Here is an 18,164-nt window from a genome sequence, read left to right as displayed (position 1 = left end):
AATAAAATGAGATCTCATAAAGTTTTCAAAATCAAGTACACTGTCGTTTTAACATTGTTCTGTCTCTATGAATTCCATTTGTATTGCTTTACAGCATTACAATCAATTGTATTTAAATACCCCTTTTTAAGGCATATGTAATCACATCATGAAATGTTTGTAACGTAACTAGTTTTAAATAACTTATTTACATGTATTAACCTATAACTGAAATGACAAAGTGCAGAAAAGGCACTGGACAACATTTATGGCTAAAAGAAAAGTGCATCCTGCATTAGTTTTGCACATTTGTGAAGATGCCCAATCAAATAGACAATAAAATAAAATACGACATTCCATTTCACACACGATTCAAGTACTCCGACTGGTTTTAGCTTTTTTTAGACAATACGGAATTCGCACTGTTGCAGTGTTTACCACATGTAAAATTAGCATAAGTTTTCCTGCTAACTTATCATCTCTAGTAACTCACCGGAATTCCCAAGAAACAAATACACGCTCTGCCTGGTTTTGGTCGAGAGTAAAACACATAAAGGCCTCTGAAAAGTACATAACTTTAAGTTAGAGACTGTTGAAAATACTTTATAACACTTATTTTATACCAAAAGACTCACTGTGTAGCTTGTTATTTGCTCTCGGTGTCTTGCTCCGTTTTGCCTAGCTTAATGCAGCAACGTGCTTTTGTTGCATTCACTGAACTACGGAAAATCAAAGTGTGTTCAAGGGGTGTCGGAAATAATAATACCAGGTAAAAACAAGAAAATACTAGTAACCATGTCTATAGGGGTTACAGTGGTATATCTAGATATTTCAAAGGTGAGTATAAGTGACCCTAATCTAATAAACAAGATAAAAGAGAATCATATTCCACACATGGCTTCCACGGGAGTTGTGAAGAAAACTAAGCTGGCTACGGTAACTCGATAGACACGACCAGAGCGTCAGGTTTACATGTAAAGTCAATGTAAAAGCAGATTTGCGTCGCGAAAACGCAAAAACGCTTGAAACGCGCGTCACAGCAGTGCGTCTGGCGCGTTTGACTCGCGAATAAAACCACGCGCCTCAGTTTTTGTGTTGCATTTTGTGCATACGCGGGTATCGCGTCTACCGCTCGAGTTGGAAAAATCTGAACTCCAGCGTCAATTCGCGCCGCGACAACCCATCAGGAGCCTGGTGATGTGGCTCTGACCTAGGTCAAAGGTGCAGATCCAGCCAAAGCCCTTCATACTTCATTCAGTATGGAGGAAAGGCTAATCAACCACCCAGAGCTGTATGACACCAGCTGCTTTCTGTACCGAGACAGGAATATAAAGGACGAGCTTGGAGGAAGATATGTGAAGAGATCGGGCAACCTGGTAAGTTCATTCATTTGTCTTTAGAAATTTTTCACTGAGCCGGGGAAGCCGCACAAAAGCTAGCAAGCCACCGCTATTTTCCCACTGATGTACAAATGCTGTTCTGCTCTTATGCATGTTGTCATATAGGAATATATTTTGTTTATTAATAAACAGCACACAGTGGTCCCGCTGTTCACCCGTCACTGCTTCGCTTTTTCGCTGATTTTTTTTTGCACAGTACAGCATTGCATTCTGCAGCCTGATTGACAAATCTCCTCCATGTCGTGTCTCCTGCGCTTGCCAAATTTATCATGTTTGGTTTTGATAACCATCACGTCCAATAGAAAAAACAGCACAAAAACACCCATAACTATGACCTTCATTCGGAAATAGACACCTGCACCGCGAGGGAAAAAGGCGCACGAAAGTGGTGGGCAGATGAAGACAAAATGCGGCATAATAATACTTTTACGTTTTGCAATCTACAAAGGTTTGCACTTTGAGAATCAACTTGTGAGAACTGTGACTAATGTTCCTGTGTATGTGGAAAAAAGTGTATAAAGTGCGTGGCCAGGGGCTAGTTATTCTGAGAACCCCTGCTGCAATAAAGGAGGGACCACTGTATATACTTTCTCTATGATTATTGTATTCAACCTGTTAACATTTAATACTGTATTGATAGAACCAACTGATTCTGCAGCAGAGCATCCCCTGTTGCTTCTCCTGGCTCCCCAGTCCCTGAGCTCCTGCTGCTGCACCCACAGGTATGTACAGCAAGCACTGATAGCTCTTTACTCTGTGGGATTGTCTGTGATCACCTTTACTAAATATCTACAACCAATCTGATTAGATCCTGGTTTTTTTTGTTTTTTTTCAATGTTGAAAATGAAAATCTAGTAACAGCCTTCTCATTTCTTTGTGTTTTGTGCTGTTTTACAGGCCCACAGAGGAGGACAGCTCTGAGGCGGATGAGGGACGGGTCCCAGGACGGTCCATCGGTGGTGGAGCTGGCCATCCTGGTGTCCCTGAAGAGTCCACACCAGTCTCCAATGGAGCATTTCCTCCTCAGCCTTGTTCCTGCTCTGGAGAGCAGCTGGTCCTTTTTATTCCTGTCTCTCTGTAAATACTTGTATTTTATATATTTATGTTTAATGATTTTCTGTTTGAGAATTTTAATATTATTTCAAATAAATTTTTATAATGACTGATGTCTCAGTTCTACTACACAGCAAATGTTGGCACACGACTTGACACATGTAGAATTTATTTCATATTATACTAATGACAAAATATACTAATACAGTGGGATGCAAAAAGTTTGGGCAACCTTGTTAATAGACATTATTTTCCTGTATAAATCGTTGGTTGTTACAATAAAACAATGTCAATCAGGTAGGAATGAAGTAAGACATTAATAGAAATAAAGAGTTGTATGTTGACATGTAGACCTTTCCTTGCTTAAATCATTGTTAATATTTTTGAAAAATTAACCCGTGATAAGACAGCTTATCATGATACAATATGCTAGATAGAACCACATAGCTAAAAGTGAACCAAACTGTTCACAATTTTATCTAGCTCTCAGTTTTAAGAAAGGCTGGTGACCCCTGTTATAGAGTCTGACAGCTGCGGGGATTATATACAAATATTCAACTATACCAGAATTAAACCAGGTCTAAATAAACAAAAAGGAGTGAGTATCACTACAAAGATTAACCCACAATGGTCCTCATACCACAGTTTGATATCAGGAAACACCGAGAGCATACACTGATATGACACCACAGCCATGCTATCATTGCAAACACTGATAACAGCATACATCGAATTAAATCGGGACTTGATGAGTCTAGTATCACTAGAAATATTATAAACAGTCGTCTCCATAGCACAGTTTGCTATCAGTAAACTCCGATGGCATTCACTGATAGCATACCACATCCATGTTAGCAGTGTATAAACAATAGTTTAGCATTTATTAGCACAAGTATCAATAAAGGACTGCCATACCGTGCAGATGGACAGGCGCTCTGCAGCTGCAGCTCCTGGAGCAAATGCTGTCATTTAGGGCGTCTGGCGCGTTTTTGTTCACGTACTATCGGCGTTTGGTGTGAACATAACTGAACACTGATGACGTTTTATTTTTGCTGTATTTATATATTCATGTTTCACTTCGAGAACTGCCACATTAGGCTATGTAATGCTACAGTTCCCTATTAAATAAAGATGAGCGACCCTCCAGGATTCCGCTGATCATAAACCAGCAGTTGTGTTGGTCTAAATTTCAAGTTTTCTACCAAGTCTTACTAAATTCATTTTAAAATACATCACCCCAGATGGGACTCGAACCCACAATCCCTGGCTTAGGAGGCCAGTGCCTTATCCATTAGGCCACTGGGGCTATATCGGCGGTAGGTTGTTATATGATTTCTAATACAATATTTTAATGCACTATCGTGACGATAAATACAGATTAAACCGTGGTGCTTGGTATATATTACGTATAACTGTAGGGCAATAGAATGGGATGGGATTACATATTGATGGACTTTCCCTTGGATCTTAAAAACGCGCTTATTAGTTAAGTCGGAAAGCAACATTTAGTAAAAACGAAGTTTTTGCAATTATTTCAGCATTTGCTCTCGTCTCTTGAATGCGCTAGCGGATGGTGCAAACCCTCTTTGATCTCCCGACTGGTGACAGCGCTTCCTGAGAAGGAACCAGCCTCGTTTGTTTTCCTCCTCCCTATTCAGCACAGTCAGGAGGAATGGTAGCCAGTTAGCTTCTCAGACAGCAGCTGTTGGATTAACTTGTTACCGCTGTTTGGCATTCGGTTGTTCTGTCACAATAATGAATTTACTGCCTTCAAATCCGCACGGGAATGGACTCCTCTATGCTGGATTTAACCAGGATCATGGTATGAAGCGTCGTGGTGGGGGGGTTTGTCCTCCCAAACGTGATTTGGGAGCATCGTTGATGCTAATCTATCACTACTAAGCCAGCGTCTTCAAATATAAAACCTAAAATAACAACTGCAGTTTTTCACGTTCACATATTGTAGTCCATTGTGAAAATATGGCTACGTGCTCTCTCTTCTTGAAACATTAACTTTAAGCGCTCAACGTTAATACTAGCTTAGGCTAACCTATCCGAAAAATAGTTAGCGTTTTTGTTTTCAGCTAACCAGTTATCGAGTCTTAATTAGAAACTAGAAAAATTGGTACAGACATGATAAAAAATGGTCGAATTCTATAACGAGGAAATTAACTAACTGATTTGTATTTAAACTTAGCACAAATGCTAATATAAGCTAAGTTTTTATCGCACTAGTCATTACTGTGACCACAACGGGTGTCAGCAAGTGTTAGCTAAGCAATGCTAACAGCTCCCTTCGGTAAATGAACGTTAAACCGACATTAATGCACCTTAATTGCATAATTTTATGTTAGCTTTCCCGGTGATCAGTTTTTCGTTATGACTGTCCATTTTCTAAAATACAGATAACATGTTGTTCATTTGTAGTTTACGTTAAATCGACATTTTCCTAGCTCCCCACCCACCAACGTTTACACAGGCCGTAAAGTTGGAGTGTGATTCTATCATAACCTTTTGTTAAAGTTACTCGTCAGCCACATTTGTGAAGATTGAAGTTAACTTATTGTTACTACACTATGGGGCCATGGCACTAAACGTCACTGTCGTCGTTGTCAACATATGATGCGGCAGTTTCATATGAATTCCAGAAGAGATCCAAACACTTTCTATATAAGGGCTGCGCTTGTCTATGCATCTCATTCTTCCCAGTGTCCTCATGTAGTGCGTTCTCATTACTGTAAATCTTGAGATGACCTGATATTGTAAAGTCATTTACGAGAACCACATTGTATGGCAACAACAGTGGATTAACCTTGTGTTCATCTTGTGATTTCTGCTGTTTGACCTCGGTGTCTCTCTACAGGATGCTTTGCCTGCGGTATGGAGAATGGATTTCGTGTGTACAACACGGATCCTCTCAAAGAGAAGGAGAAACAAGGTAACATGACTGCAAAGATTGGTCATATTTTTTGTTGGTAGGGATTTTACGCCTCAGACTTTGTAAATACTATTTTCTACAGTCACTGGTTTGCTCACATACTAGATAATGGATTAGAAGAAGCAGTGTGGAAATATTAAACCATTTTAAAAAGAAGTCAGTGACAGGAAAACAGTCTTTGAAAAGAAATTCCACAAGAATTCCTTGATTTAGTTTAATTTGAAGAGGACAAATATAATAAAAATGGACTAACACTAACAATGGGCATACTTGTCTGTTCACGTGAATGGATAAGCACCCATACTTTGTTAGAAATATTAAAAAGTATCATACTTATATATGAGTATAAGTGCTGCCTTTCCAGTAAAATCCTCTACCATCATGGGCTGCAGCTGGTGACAGTAGCCCCCCTTCAGTTTTTGCAGTTCTTGATGGACATTCCTTGTGAAAGTGGATTGTCGGCTGCAGTCAAAGACTGTGGAGTTGGAGTCTATCTGATTGCAAGACTCAAGACAGTTGAGTGAAAATGAGGACCACCAAAAAAGCACCCTGAAAAGCCTGGATAGGAAGGACAGGAACTGGCTGTCTAGCAGCAAGTGACCCTAAAATAAGAGTGAGGGCATTGTCCAGTATCAGAGTACACTTGGGGAGCCTTCTTTATAGCTGGGTAACACACCCTACTAAAGTCCATGTGTGGGGAAACCCAGAGATCTTTACATACAGCTGTCTGCATGAGAAGGCACATTGAGTGATGATATATTTTTACTTTACAGTTTGATTTAAATAATTTTCTTAGTACATAATAAATCATAAGATATGCTTTATCACAGAAGTTGGTAATTTCCTGTGTTACAGCAGTAAAAACAACACAAAAAAGCCAAACAATGTATAGCTCAATAAAATAGAGTAAGAGAAAAACAGTATCTGAGTGAAAGTCTTATATTATTAAATCGAATGTAAACGATGAATACCATACAGTGTAGAGTTCAGTGATTTAAAACAAAGGCAAAATAATTGTTAGAACTTGGCGGATGCTGCTCACAGGAAGTCAGTGTTGTAACTGCATTGCAAGTCCTGAAACATGGAGGACATTTCACCCAGCACATGGCTAAGACAGCATGTGACCAAGCACATGACCTGCACTTCTTTAAACTCAAATTTAACTGCTTTAGGTCTGCAGTCTCTCCTTTCTCTGAGCTAACCCACAGTTAAGAGACTGCAAGCAGTGCAGTTTTTTGTTTGTTTTTTTCTTTTTACCTACTACTGTCACTTACTGTATTTTACAGTATTTTACATTACTGCCCATTAATGTCATTTTCAGAATTCCTCGAGGGTGGGGTTGGCCACGTGGAGATGCTGTTCAGGTGTAACTATTTAGCACTAGTGGGAGGAGGCAAGAAACCCAAGTACCCAACTAACAAAGGTATGTTTTGTCAGCTTTGTTTGCTTTACTGTCAATACTGGATTTAAATCAGTCCTGTAATCTGACAAATGATCACTTTTAGATATTAAGAAAGATTCTTTTTTTTCTGTCATACACAGTGAGAATCTCACCTGTTTGCTATTTGTACTAAAAGCCACAGATTATAAATGCATACATTCACCTGTCCACTCTGCAGCTTTTGTTCCAAAGGGTGTTAACTATGGATTTCAGTGGGATGTTGCTGTTAGTACTTAAAGTAATGTTTTGAGAAATTACAATGGAAAAGAAGCAAAACACATATCAGTTTGGTGGGATATCTCCAGGTCCAAGGCAGATAACCCTTTGTTTTACTTTTCCACCATACTTTCACATTTTGCACAGTATGACTAACGTCTGTTAAATGCTGTATATGTTGCAACACTAAAATGCCACTTCCTGTAGAACATGCAGTATGTTTTATATATGTGACGGCTTTTTTGTTCTCCAGTGATGATCTGGGATGACCTGAAGAAGAAGACTGTCATTGAGATTGAGTTCTCAACAGAAGTAAAAGCAGTGAAACTTCGACGTGACAGGTAGCTCAGTTATTATTGCAGCAGTTTCTAATGATTTTGTTTCTCTTTTTTGTATTCTGATCTTTTTGTTTGCTGATAGCGTGGTTGTTTTTATTCACACTCCATTTTAAAAAAAGAGTAAATAAATAAAATAAAGGATCTTAACATCAGTGAGACAGGCTGATAAAGATTTAAATCCAAAAAATGAACTCTTAAATTTTGTTTTTCCTTTTTTTTGGCATTACTTAATAGTTTACATTTTTGCTTGTGTGTCGGTTGTCCCTGGTTCTTAGGATTGTGGTGGTCCTTGACTCAATGATCAAAGTGTTCACCTTTACCCACAACCCACATCAGCTACATGTGTTTGAGACCTGCTACAATCCCAAAGGTCAGTTTACCCTTTGAATAAAACTGTGACTTGCTCAAGCTATTAAACCATGCTGATTCTTTGGAAACGTATTAATCACCAAAACTGTAGTCCCAAATGTTCTACTGCTCTGGTCAAAAGAATAAGTGAAAAAAAAACTGAGCTCAGTGGCTAAAAATGTTCCTTTTGTTTAAGAGCAACAAATCTTTTTTTTTTTTTTTTTGTGGAAGTACTGTTCTTCAGGTGTGTGACATTTTCAACACTTGCTCGCTTTCTCTCCTTGTCCTCCTCAGGTCTGTGTGTGCTGTGTCCGAACAGCAACAACTCTCTGTTGGCCTTTCCTGGGACGCATTCAGGCCACGTACAGATTGTGGACCTTGCCAACACAGAGAAGCCTCCAGTTGACATCCCTGCCCATGAGGGGGCACTGTGCTGCATAGCGCTCAACCTTCAGGGCACAAGAATAGCTACTGCATCAGAGAAAGTACGGACTTTAGAAAATTAAGTAAAGTAGTAGTAAAGGGACACTCCTTCAGTTGTGTATTTTGCTGTATTTCTTACTAACCTGTGTTCTGTGTTATATTTCCACAGGGGACACTCATTAGAATTTTTGACACATCTGCAGGTCAGCTCATACAGGAGCTAAGACGAGGCTCACAGGCAGCTAACATTTACTGGTAAGTGCTTAGCACAATGCTAACAGCATGAGAAACATGTCAAAATGATTAAATAATAAGTTAGCAAGCTAGCTCTGTCAATGTGGAGGGCTAGTTGCTCTACTCTGAGTTCCTGTTGAATGGCTGAACGTCTTACCCTATCTTTAAGTCAAAGACCAGCCACCCTTCAGAGAAAGCTAATATTTGCTGCTTGTATCAACAGTCTCATTCTGTGTGTAGGAACATAGACTAACCAATAAATCGACAACTTTGATTTTATGCTCAGCTTTTTGTTTATCACAGCGGACCACTACAATCTGTCTTTCAATCTCCCACTTCCCTCACTCGTGAACAAGGCGCCAAGATACTTAAGTCCTCCACAGGCAGCCGCTTGTCCTTGGCCCAGACAGGGCACTCCACCCTTTTTTGGCTGAGAACCATAACCTCAGATTTGGAAGTGTTAATTTTCCTTCCTGTCGCTTTACACTCTCCTGTGAACCGCCGTAGTGCTAGCTGGAGGTTAGCTCGAGGCTTAGAGAACCATGTCATCTGTAAAATGTAGAGATGTGATACTGAGCCCATTAAAGTTGTCTGCAACCTGGCTATGCTAGAAATTCTGTCCATAAAAATTATGAAAAGAATCAGAGAAAAAAGGCAGCTCTTGTCGAGGTCCAGCCACCCGCTGGGAATAAGTCCAGCTTGGACTTAACAATGTGGACCAAGCCTTCATTGTAACTGTACAGTTATTCAATTCAATTCAATAAAACTTTATTGATCCTGAAGGTTGACCCCGAAGGAAATTGGGTTAAGGCTGCCGACCTTTGCCAGCGCCGACTTACCCTTCTGACCATACATACATTACACAAACATCACATGGGGAAGACAGGTCAGAGAGGTATAACAATGGAAAATGCACCACATGAGGAAAGATAAGGAGAAAAAAATAACTCCCCCCAGACTGAGCTCCAACAGGGAGATCAGTTTGAGAACAGAAAAAAAGACACCTCTGCACATAGCACATGAAAAAACTCTTAATACACCAAAGAAACACATGACAAGCAACAGGGGTGGGTAAAGGGTTAGAGACAGCTGAATTAGACAGTACATCCGGGCCTGCAGCCTGTGCGCTGGTCTCCTTGATCCACCGTCAGCATCGGAAGGGAATAAGCGTCGAAGGCGTTTGGAAAGGGAGGGGGGATGAGTGTGTGCATATCAGTGTATATGTATGTGTGCGTGTCCAGAGTTCAGCTGAGACAGTGTCCTTCGCCCTGCTAGGCTAAGTAAACAGTCTTCCAGCCAACCCAGGTGGCCTTGCATGGAATGGGAAGGAACAGACTCAACACAGTCGTTATCAGAGTGTTGTTGTTCAGCTCCAGCCTTGAGACTGCCGCTGGCGCCGAGAGGGTCTCCGCATGAAGTGATGATGGTTTTTACTTTAGTGCGAACAACTCATATGAATTTCAAAGCTGTTCTAACAGTCCAACACTGGTCTCTCAATCTCCCGTTGGAGAGCCACGAGCTTTCTATGATGTTATCCAAACTTACGTTCCGTGATGTTGTCGTTCTTTTTGCTCAAAGAGCAGGTTCTGAGAACTCACGACCGCAGTGCACTTCCCCAAGATGTGATCGAATTTGCGCTCAAAGGTGTTATTCGAGCTAGACCCTCCAGATGTAATCCAGTTTTTCACTCAGAGGTCTTGTTCTGAGTATTCACGGCAGCCGTGCGTTCTCCAAGATCTTCTCCGTGCTGCACTCAATGAGCCCATTTTGAGAAACTCACGCCTCTTCCCATCATTTCAATCCCAGCGGGCAGCCTTGTGGGGTTTGAACAGCCGGTTCCGCTTCCTTAATTCTTCGATAAGCCTGGGCCAAGCCAGCTCCGATCCGCCAGAACCCTGTTATCTACCTATTCGGAACCATGATATCTTCAGCAGTCAGCCTCACCCGAGCCCAGACTTCTCGTTGAGAAGGGGTGTCAATTGAGCCGAGCCGAGGTACCCATCACTGCCTGTTGCCTTTTAATGAATGCAGCTCCAGACTGGAACGCAGCTCCTGTTCAAGAGACTGGTTCTAGGGTCCTAGCTTGAGTTGAACACTGAATATTATCTAGCCAGTGCCTTTCACCCTGACACACTGCCTCAAGTTCCTTTCCCACCAAAAGGTGAGGTTCCTTGTCCTAGCCCAGCCTCTATAGCCAGGGATTGGACTGAACAGGGCACCTGACAATATGCAGAATGGGCAGTATGGTCCCTCCTGCTGGTGATGAGTCTACAGGAGGGATTCCCATATAATTTGGTCTTAGGAAGAAATCAGGGTATGGGCTGTACTGTTTTGAAAGCTTTAACTATATCTTTCAGTGCCTGTCTAGCAAAGCTTTAATGGAATGTACTTACTGTGTCGCACACTCATTAATAGAGCAACCAGTTTGCAGGTTTTACTTTGTCCCTCTGTGTATCTGAGTCACTGAAAGTGTGTTATTTTCTTGGTCTACTGTCTTTTCAGCATTAATTTTAATCAGGACGCGTCCCTCATCTGTGTGTCCAGTGACCATGGCACAGTGCACATATTTGCTGCAGAGGACCCAAAAAGGAACAAACAGTCAAGGTTGGTCTTTGCTTAAGTGTTTCTTTTTTCTGAACTTGGATGATGAGAAGAATCTGTTGCGTAGTAATTAAATCCGATGCAGTGTTATAAACATAAAGCCTAAAACACCCTGTTTATCTTTGTCTCTGCAGCTTGGCCTCAGCCAGTTTCCTGCCTAAATATTTCAGCTCTAAGTGGAGCTTCTCCAAGTTCCAGGTCCCCTCAGGCTCTCCCTGTGTGTGTGCCTTTGGAACAGAGCCCAATGCCGTCATAGGTAGGTTCCAGACACATGTGATATTTTCTGTAATGTCCAACTCATCGTCTGATCATGTAACAGTGTTTGACAGTTGCAGACGAGGACAGAATTATTACCCCAACCTGTTAAACAGAGTGAATGCTTTCTAACAGCTTTTCCAAACACCCTAGTTTGATTTGGATGTTTGCATTTTTCTACTTTGCACACAGAAACAAGAATATTCAGTTTTGCTCCTGACTGCTTCAGGTTTTCTTTCAAAATCTTCACATATCCTTTTTTCTTCATGATTCCTTCTACCTTGTTAGATTCCCAGTTCCAGATGCACTGAAGCATCCCAATACCTCCACCGTGTTTCACTCTGTGGGGCAGTGCTCCATAGGTTAGATGCCTCTTCCTTGTTTCTCCAAACATAAGCAGCGTCTCTGTGGCCACAAAGCTCTAGTTTAATATCATCTGACCAGCAGAATGGGGAGGGATGGCACTGATTTTAGTCTGTTTTACACAGCAACTCTGGATGGCTATAACAAAATATCGTCTTAAAATGTATTTTTATTGTAGCTAGCTTATTGTCTCTCTATATCTTTCTTTTAAAAACATTTTAGTTTATGTTCTGGACTTCTCTCTTTTCCTCCTCACACTCAGCTCCAGACACGTTAACATTTCCTCATAGATTGTAGTTCCACAAATGACTTCAGCTCTAAGCGTTTCAGCTAAGGCTCAAGTGCTGCTCTCATTAAAAAACAGCTTGATTACACACATGTTGTTTCATGGCTTAATCCATGGACGAAAAACTTGCTTTAAGTGTTTGGTTCTTTTATCTTCAACTGTCAAAACAAAGCCCATAGCATCATAATGGATATTCAGGGTGCCCTGAAGATCATGGTTCCACAAGAACAGCTGAAGACTCTGCCTCAGTTCTACTTTTGGAAATTCTAGGACCCATATGTCAGCCTGCAGTCTAAAAGTGAAGTGCTATACTGGGTTTATTTACTAATATACGGTGAAATCTGTGCTATATGATTGGTGGGGCTGATCGTTCAAGACTCTGTATGTGAGGAATAAGATGAACAAAAATGGGTGTCTTGGACAGTTTGCTATGATTTTATTTCATGTTGTGTCCTAATTGCCTAAACCTGATGTTGCGTTTGAGAGAGCTCATTAGATCACAACAAACGTTTGAATTTATTGGTCTTTTCTCACTCTTGTGAGATTGACTTGTATGGGCACAAAGCGCACAATCAGTCACTGAGTTTTAGTTGTACTGCTGCTTCTCTGGCTCTCTTCCATGGTGTGTCTTTGTCCCGTCTTCCTTCCTTCACCCCAAGCTGGTCATGGTAGATGGCCGCACCTCCATGAGCCTGGTTTTTCTGGAGGTTTCTTCCTGTTTAAAGGGAGTTTTTCCTTCCCACTGTTGGCAAAGCGCTCGCTAATAGGGGGTCATATGATCGTTGGGGTTTTCTCTGCTTCCTCTGTATTATTGTAGAGTCTTTACATAACATAAGTTATAGATGCTGTCATTTTACACATTTTAGTTTTGCCTATTTTTGCCTCTTTTCCACTAGAACCCACTCAACTCTGTTCTGCTTGTTTGTAGCTTTCAATTACAATTGAACACCACCTTGAGTCGTTATGGCAAGGCAGACTATTTTCTTCATTGCCAGGTTTAAAAGTGGCAGGTTTGATTCTTGTGATGGAGGCACTCTCATGACTCATTCAGTGACATCACTACTAGGTACCTGGTAAGGTGCTACCACCTAATGGAAAACCCTAAAAGCCAAGTAGAGTCAAGTAAATAGGCCTTTGTGAATTTGGTACCCATCAGCTATTCACCTTCTCTTCCTGGAAATTAGCTAGTGCCTGATTCACTGAGGAGCAGTGTTTGGTCATGTCTGACTTTTGTTGTGATTTGGCGCTATATAAATAAAATTGAATTGAATAGTCTGTCAATCATGAAAAAGCAATATTTTTTAATTTTTATAACTTCCTAATCTGATGTAGTACCATGTGGTGAATTCTGTGTGTGGTATTGGTACAAACACTCATTTTTAATTTTTTTCTCCTTCTCCTCAATTTATAGCTATTTGTGCTGATGGCAGCTACTACAAGTTTCTGTTCAACCAAAAAGGAGAGTGTTCCAGAGATGTGTATGCCCAGTTCCTGGAGATGACCGATGAGAAAATATGACCTTTGACCTCTCTTCAGACTTCCTATTAAACAACCTGTTTTGTTTTTCTCTACAGTCTTTTTATTTTCAAGGCAGTTAGAGAAGTTTTTTGTTTCACTTCTCGCTATCTTGACAGACTCTGTAAAAAGAGCATTAAATGAAGGGAGAACAAGGAAAAAGAAAAAAGGAATTTTTTGGGGTGGGAGGGGGCCTCTATGGAAAGGTGGTTGGCTGGAGGTATGAACAGTGATTCAGATTTCATCGACCTGCACTGAGGGACACGGACGATTTCCTCCTAAACAAAACACAAGGGGAATATAAAAGACAAAGTTATTTTTTGAAAGGACAACTTGCCGCTTTTTAAGACGTCTTCCGAGGAATTTACAAAGGATGGATATTTTTAATCACACAGATGATTCTGATAGTTAGAATGAGAATTTAGAGATTTTTGTCAACTAACACCACCTGACCTAACAATAGGGAGTGCCTCTGAAACTGGAGAGAATCTGTATGTGTGCACATATTGTTGTCTCATATATATCAAGTATTTGTGTATACTAGTGTACCATACTAAGCGTTTAAAAGCAGGATCAGAATGAAGATGACTGTTTTTCTTCACTTTGGTCTTAATTATCTGCAGAAACATCTACAGCCCCAAACAGAATGCCACCTTAGTATTACTAAATTTTCTTGTAGACATTGTATATACACAACCTGCCAGACAGAACTTCTACTCACAAACTGTACAGAATAGTAGCAAAAGAAATCACTCGTCCTTGACATTGTGCAATACATAATTTCCTTAATTATTATTTTTTGTTTTGTTTTGCAGATTTTTTTTTTATATTTGCCTGATCAACACAGCTTAAAGAATTTGGCATATTTGTAAATAGTTATCTACCTTCTTGTTGAGTGAAGAGTGATACATGTCTGTATGGTAAATGTGAAGCTACAGAACACAGCTGGTTAGCTTTAGCTTAGCATAAGGTCTGGATGAAGGTGTCTAAGTCTGTCAATCAGTGCTTTTCAGTTTGTTTAAACAAAAGGGTAAAAATAACACATTTTGTCACTGTTACTTACACCACTTTGGTTAGTAGTAGTAGTTTTGTTGCCATAGGAACATATTGACATGTCAGCTTTGTTGACTGATTGTAGCAAACGACATGACATTTTTTTAATGGCACTAATTTTTCACAAATGGAAAGAAGGAAAATTATTGGTTGTTATTAAAAGAGTTTAAAAGAGTTTCCCGGGCACTAAAGGTAAAAACAAAAGTTCCAGCAAAATTGATACTCAGTTGGTTTGGCCCACATTTTGCACTTTGACAATAAATACATTTAGTTCTTGTTACAAACTCAAAAAGAGGATGACAGAAGACTAGTTGACTGTAATTTCTCTATATAGAAACTAGCAGAGTTTTTCCTGTTTAAACTTATGCTAATTTAAGGTAACTGGCTTCTAGTCTTAGCATCCCATTTACCCGATAGATAATGAAGCCTTGGCATTCAAGTGACTCAGCATTATCTCCACATTTTGATTATTTATTTATTTATTTAATTTGTTCAGTTTGTGAAAGCAAAGTCCTTTTTCTTTTATTTTTTTTCAAAGTGGGAGTTCAGTGAAAAGAGTAATACTCTTAAGTCTGTACGGTGAATCAAAAGCTTTGGCTGGTAGCAGTTTAGCTAAGTAAAGCAGAAAGAGTGGAAATAATTAGCACAGCTTTGTTGAAAAGTAAAACAAGTCACTAACCAGCCCTTCTAATAAACACCTTCTAGTTCAGTAATTGAGGTCATGAAACAACTTTAAGTGTTCAAATAGAAAATTTATTTTTGCATGTGTTTAATATAAAAAAGAAAAAGCTAACTAGCTGCTAGCCTTAGTTTTCTGTTTACTTCTAGAATATTCAAATCTTTTTGCAAAAAATCCACATTTACCAAAATGCTGAAATGTTAAAAGTGAATGTTGAGTGAATGTTTCTGCCACAACAGGGAGCTTAATAGCCAAACAAATATATTTCCTTAATAAATAACAAAAAAAAGTTTGCTAGCAGCAGCTGAGATCAACTGTAACATTTAAAATTTGCTTTAAGAATGCACTTGTATTCAATATTCAGCCCAGTATGATTAATCAGAAATGTCCCTAAAGATCACCACGTTATTTTTGGTAAAAGTAACTTCACCTCTTCACTCTGAAGCTAATTCAGCTAATGCAAAGTGAAGTGCTGTGTTGTTTGTTGGGCCATAAATTCAAATTCAAATTTTATTTGTCACGTACACAGTCATACACAGTATGATATGTAGTGAAATGCTTGGACAACTGCTCGTGACCTAAAGAAAACAAAAAAGGAAAAGGCTATGAATAAGATAGGAAATAAATATGAAAAATTAAAAAGGGTAAATTTAACTAGGAAGGAATAAAATATAAATTAAGGTTAAAAATGAAATAACTGTACAACACAAATTAGAATGAAGGGTAAGATCTCACTCGGCCAGCTCGGATCCGGAGTTAAAAACTTCGAATTGTGAGTACATTGTATACCAATAGAAACAAGAGTGTCACTGTCATACCTAATGTACCCAATGGTGATGATTTTGCCGATTTAGAAACGCTGAAAACTAACTTAAAAAACAAAGATAAAGAAAAAGTGGTCGGAGCAGTCGTGACGGCAGCCGACCTCACCGGCGCCATCTTTCATTCATTCATAAATGGGACATCTCAGTGTGGATCCAACTCGGTTGAACTTGTATAAGCCACGCTGTTAATGGGTGCTGTTTTCCCCCCTCTCTCTCTCCATTTGTCAGCTGCTTGACAACATTTTGTTGATTCATTGCAAAATTTACATCACGTGTGTCACTTTTTGGGTCGCATTGTACTTTTGTAGGTGTAACGCTGAATATACACGGGACTTGGCGGGTACTGACTACAGGAGGGATGCTGCACAAACTGAAAAGCCAACCTGCTTCTTACACACGCAGAATGATTGTAAAACCTGCATTTAAATTTGTGAATAAAATTTTTAAAATTTTTCAGTTATAATAATGTGCTGTTTCATGCCTACTGTGACGTGGAAACCACATGTAACACACTGAATCTGTGTAACTGTTGACTGTCTTACTGCTGTTTTTAATCACATCAGCACTGGCCCTGCAGCTAACTAATATTTTAAGGATACATTTGGTAACAAGATCAGCATTTTGGGCACAAAATTTACTAAAAAGTGTGCGAATTGGAAAGTCATAGAAGTATGGATACATTTTAAAAATTGTGTAACTTGAAGCTTTGAATAATGGCCAGAGCAGAGGTTGCACTACAAAGGCAACTTTGTGTCAAACTAATCCCTATAGTATGATAAAGTTAAGTATTTAAATTGCCTGGCAACATGACCTGGAGCTACACCACTGAATCTGCCATTTTTTATTTCACTTCTGGAGCAATAACTTCTTACAGTTATGTCCTGCTAAAGCTACTGCAGCCATGTTTCTCATAAACAAATGGAAGCTTTAACTACACATGAAGTAATCATTTACAGTTGGCATCAAGTGTGTGTTGCTGCATGCTGATTGGCACGGTTACCCCTAAAAACAGGGAAGTCTTCAGTGTTTCATTTCAACTAAGATGTTTTATTGATAATGCATTTGTCAAAACAAAAACAATAGTTCCAAATAAATATTTGTGTCGTTCAGTTGAGTTCACTGCTTTTCACTGAGAGCTATCATAGTAGCAACCGCTGCTATGGTCCTGGCTCAACTGCAGTGAATGCCCCCACTTTCTTAGCCATATATGGTCACTTTTGGCTCCAGAAAATATAGATCTGGCTAAAATATTAAACTGTAGTCTTCAAAGTAAATACCAATGCATTACATCAGAACGGGCATGTCCATCCTTCATATTCAGTCAAAAATGCATAAACTGCACTTGCTGTGTAAAGCTCTAAGCACTACCAAAACAAGCCCTCCTACGCTTGATCAATACACCAGAAACAACTGTACCTGTGACTTTGTTAAACTTCCTTTTAATCACATTTCAATGCATCCAATTCATAATTAAGAGAATGTCCTAAATTTGAATGCTATGGTTGACTGATTGGAATTTTCTTAAAATATCTTTACAGTTCAACCAACTGTAAATTTAAGGGTTTCTACAGGTGATCCAGTATACCTGTACACCTTTTCATAAACATAAATGTCACATTCAGACTGGAAATGTGTGAGCCAGTGTGTTTGTTCCTTTAGGAAAACTGTAAAAGGACATTTCCACTGCCTTCCTTGGACAATTTAATGTGAGGAATGCTTTCTGAAGCCTTTAACAAAACTTAACATGCCTCACCTCCACCCCAGATGTCCCCATCGTTCCATCAAAAATTTTAAAAAACTGAGACTGTGAGTTTGCATCATTTGCCCAGCAGAAAAGGCGTTTACTCAAAGAAATACAAACTAGGAGATTGTGTTTTAAATAAATTTATAAAAAAAAGAAAAAGAAAAAAAAAAGAAGCATTTTTCCACTGAAGCAGAACAAACACCTATCACTTGCTTTTCTTTGTGTAACATAGAATACAATCTGAATAGACTTTTTTTAGTAGCCTGAAAGGAGTAAAAGAATCCAGCCAACAGACTGCCAACTTCAACACAAAGGTAACAAAAAACAGCCAATAATGACAGGAAAACAAAACAAAGGAAAACTAGAAATATACAAATTAAAAAATGCAATTTAAAAAAAAAAGAAAAAAGAAGAAAGAACTAGAGGTTAAGTGCAGCACTGGTCAGAATCAGTGTAGATCCAGTCAAAATTTTC

The 18,164-nt window shown here is 39.4% G+C and overlaps 1 protein-coding gene across 2 annotated transcripts; it reads left to right on the top strand.

The window, feature by feature from the left end:
- Positions 1-3,855: 3,855 nt before the first annotated feature.
- On the top strand, positions 3,856-13,973 carry wdr45b (WD repeat domain 45B). Of its 2 annotated transcripts, none has more exons than XM_082543577.1 (10): positions 3,856-4,254; positions 5,296-5,370; positions 6,692-6,793; positions 7,281-7,368; positions 7,641-7,735; positions 8,008-8,198; positions 8,306-8,391; positions 10,873-10,974; positions 11,106-11,227; positions 13,287-13,973. In XM_082543577.1, exons 1-10 carry the CDS (start codon positions 4,188-4,190, stop codon positions 13,391-13,393), a joined length of 1,035 nt encoding a protein of 344 aa, XP_082399703.1. In that variant the 5' UTR covers positions 3,856-4,187; the 3' UTR covers positions 13,394-13,973. The 2 variants fall into 2 exon arrangements, with proteins under 2 accessions (XP_082399703.1, XP_082399704.1); XM_082543578.1 differs by lacking the exon at positions 3,856-4,254 and adding an exon at positions 4,629-4,731.
- The last annotated feature ends 4,191 nt before the right edge of the window (positions 13,974-18,164 follow it).

This window comes from Aulonocara stuartgranti (genome assembly GCF_965226115.1).
Source record: "Aulonocara stuartgranti genome assembly, chromosome: 8".
NCBI lineage: Eukaryota > Metazoa > Chordata > Actinopteri > Cichliformes > Cichlidae > Aulonocara > Aulonocara stuartgranti.
This window is presented reverse-complemented; position numbering and strand designations above follow the sequence as displayed.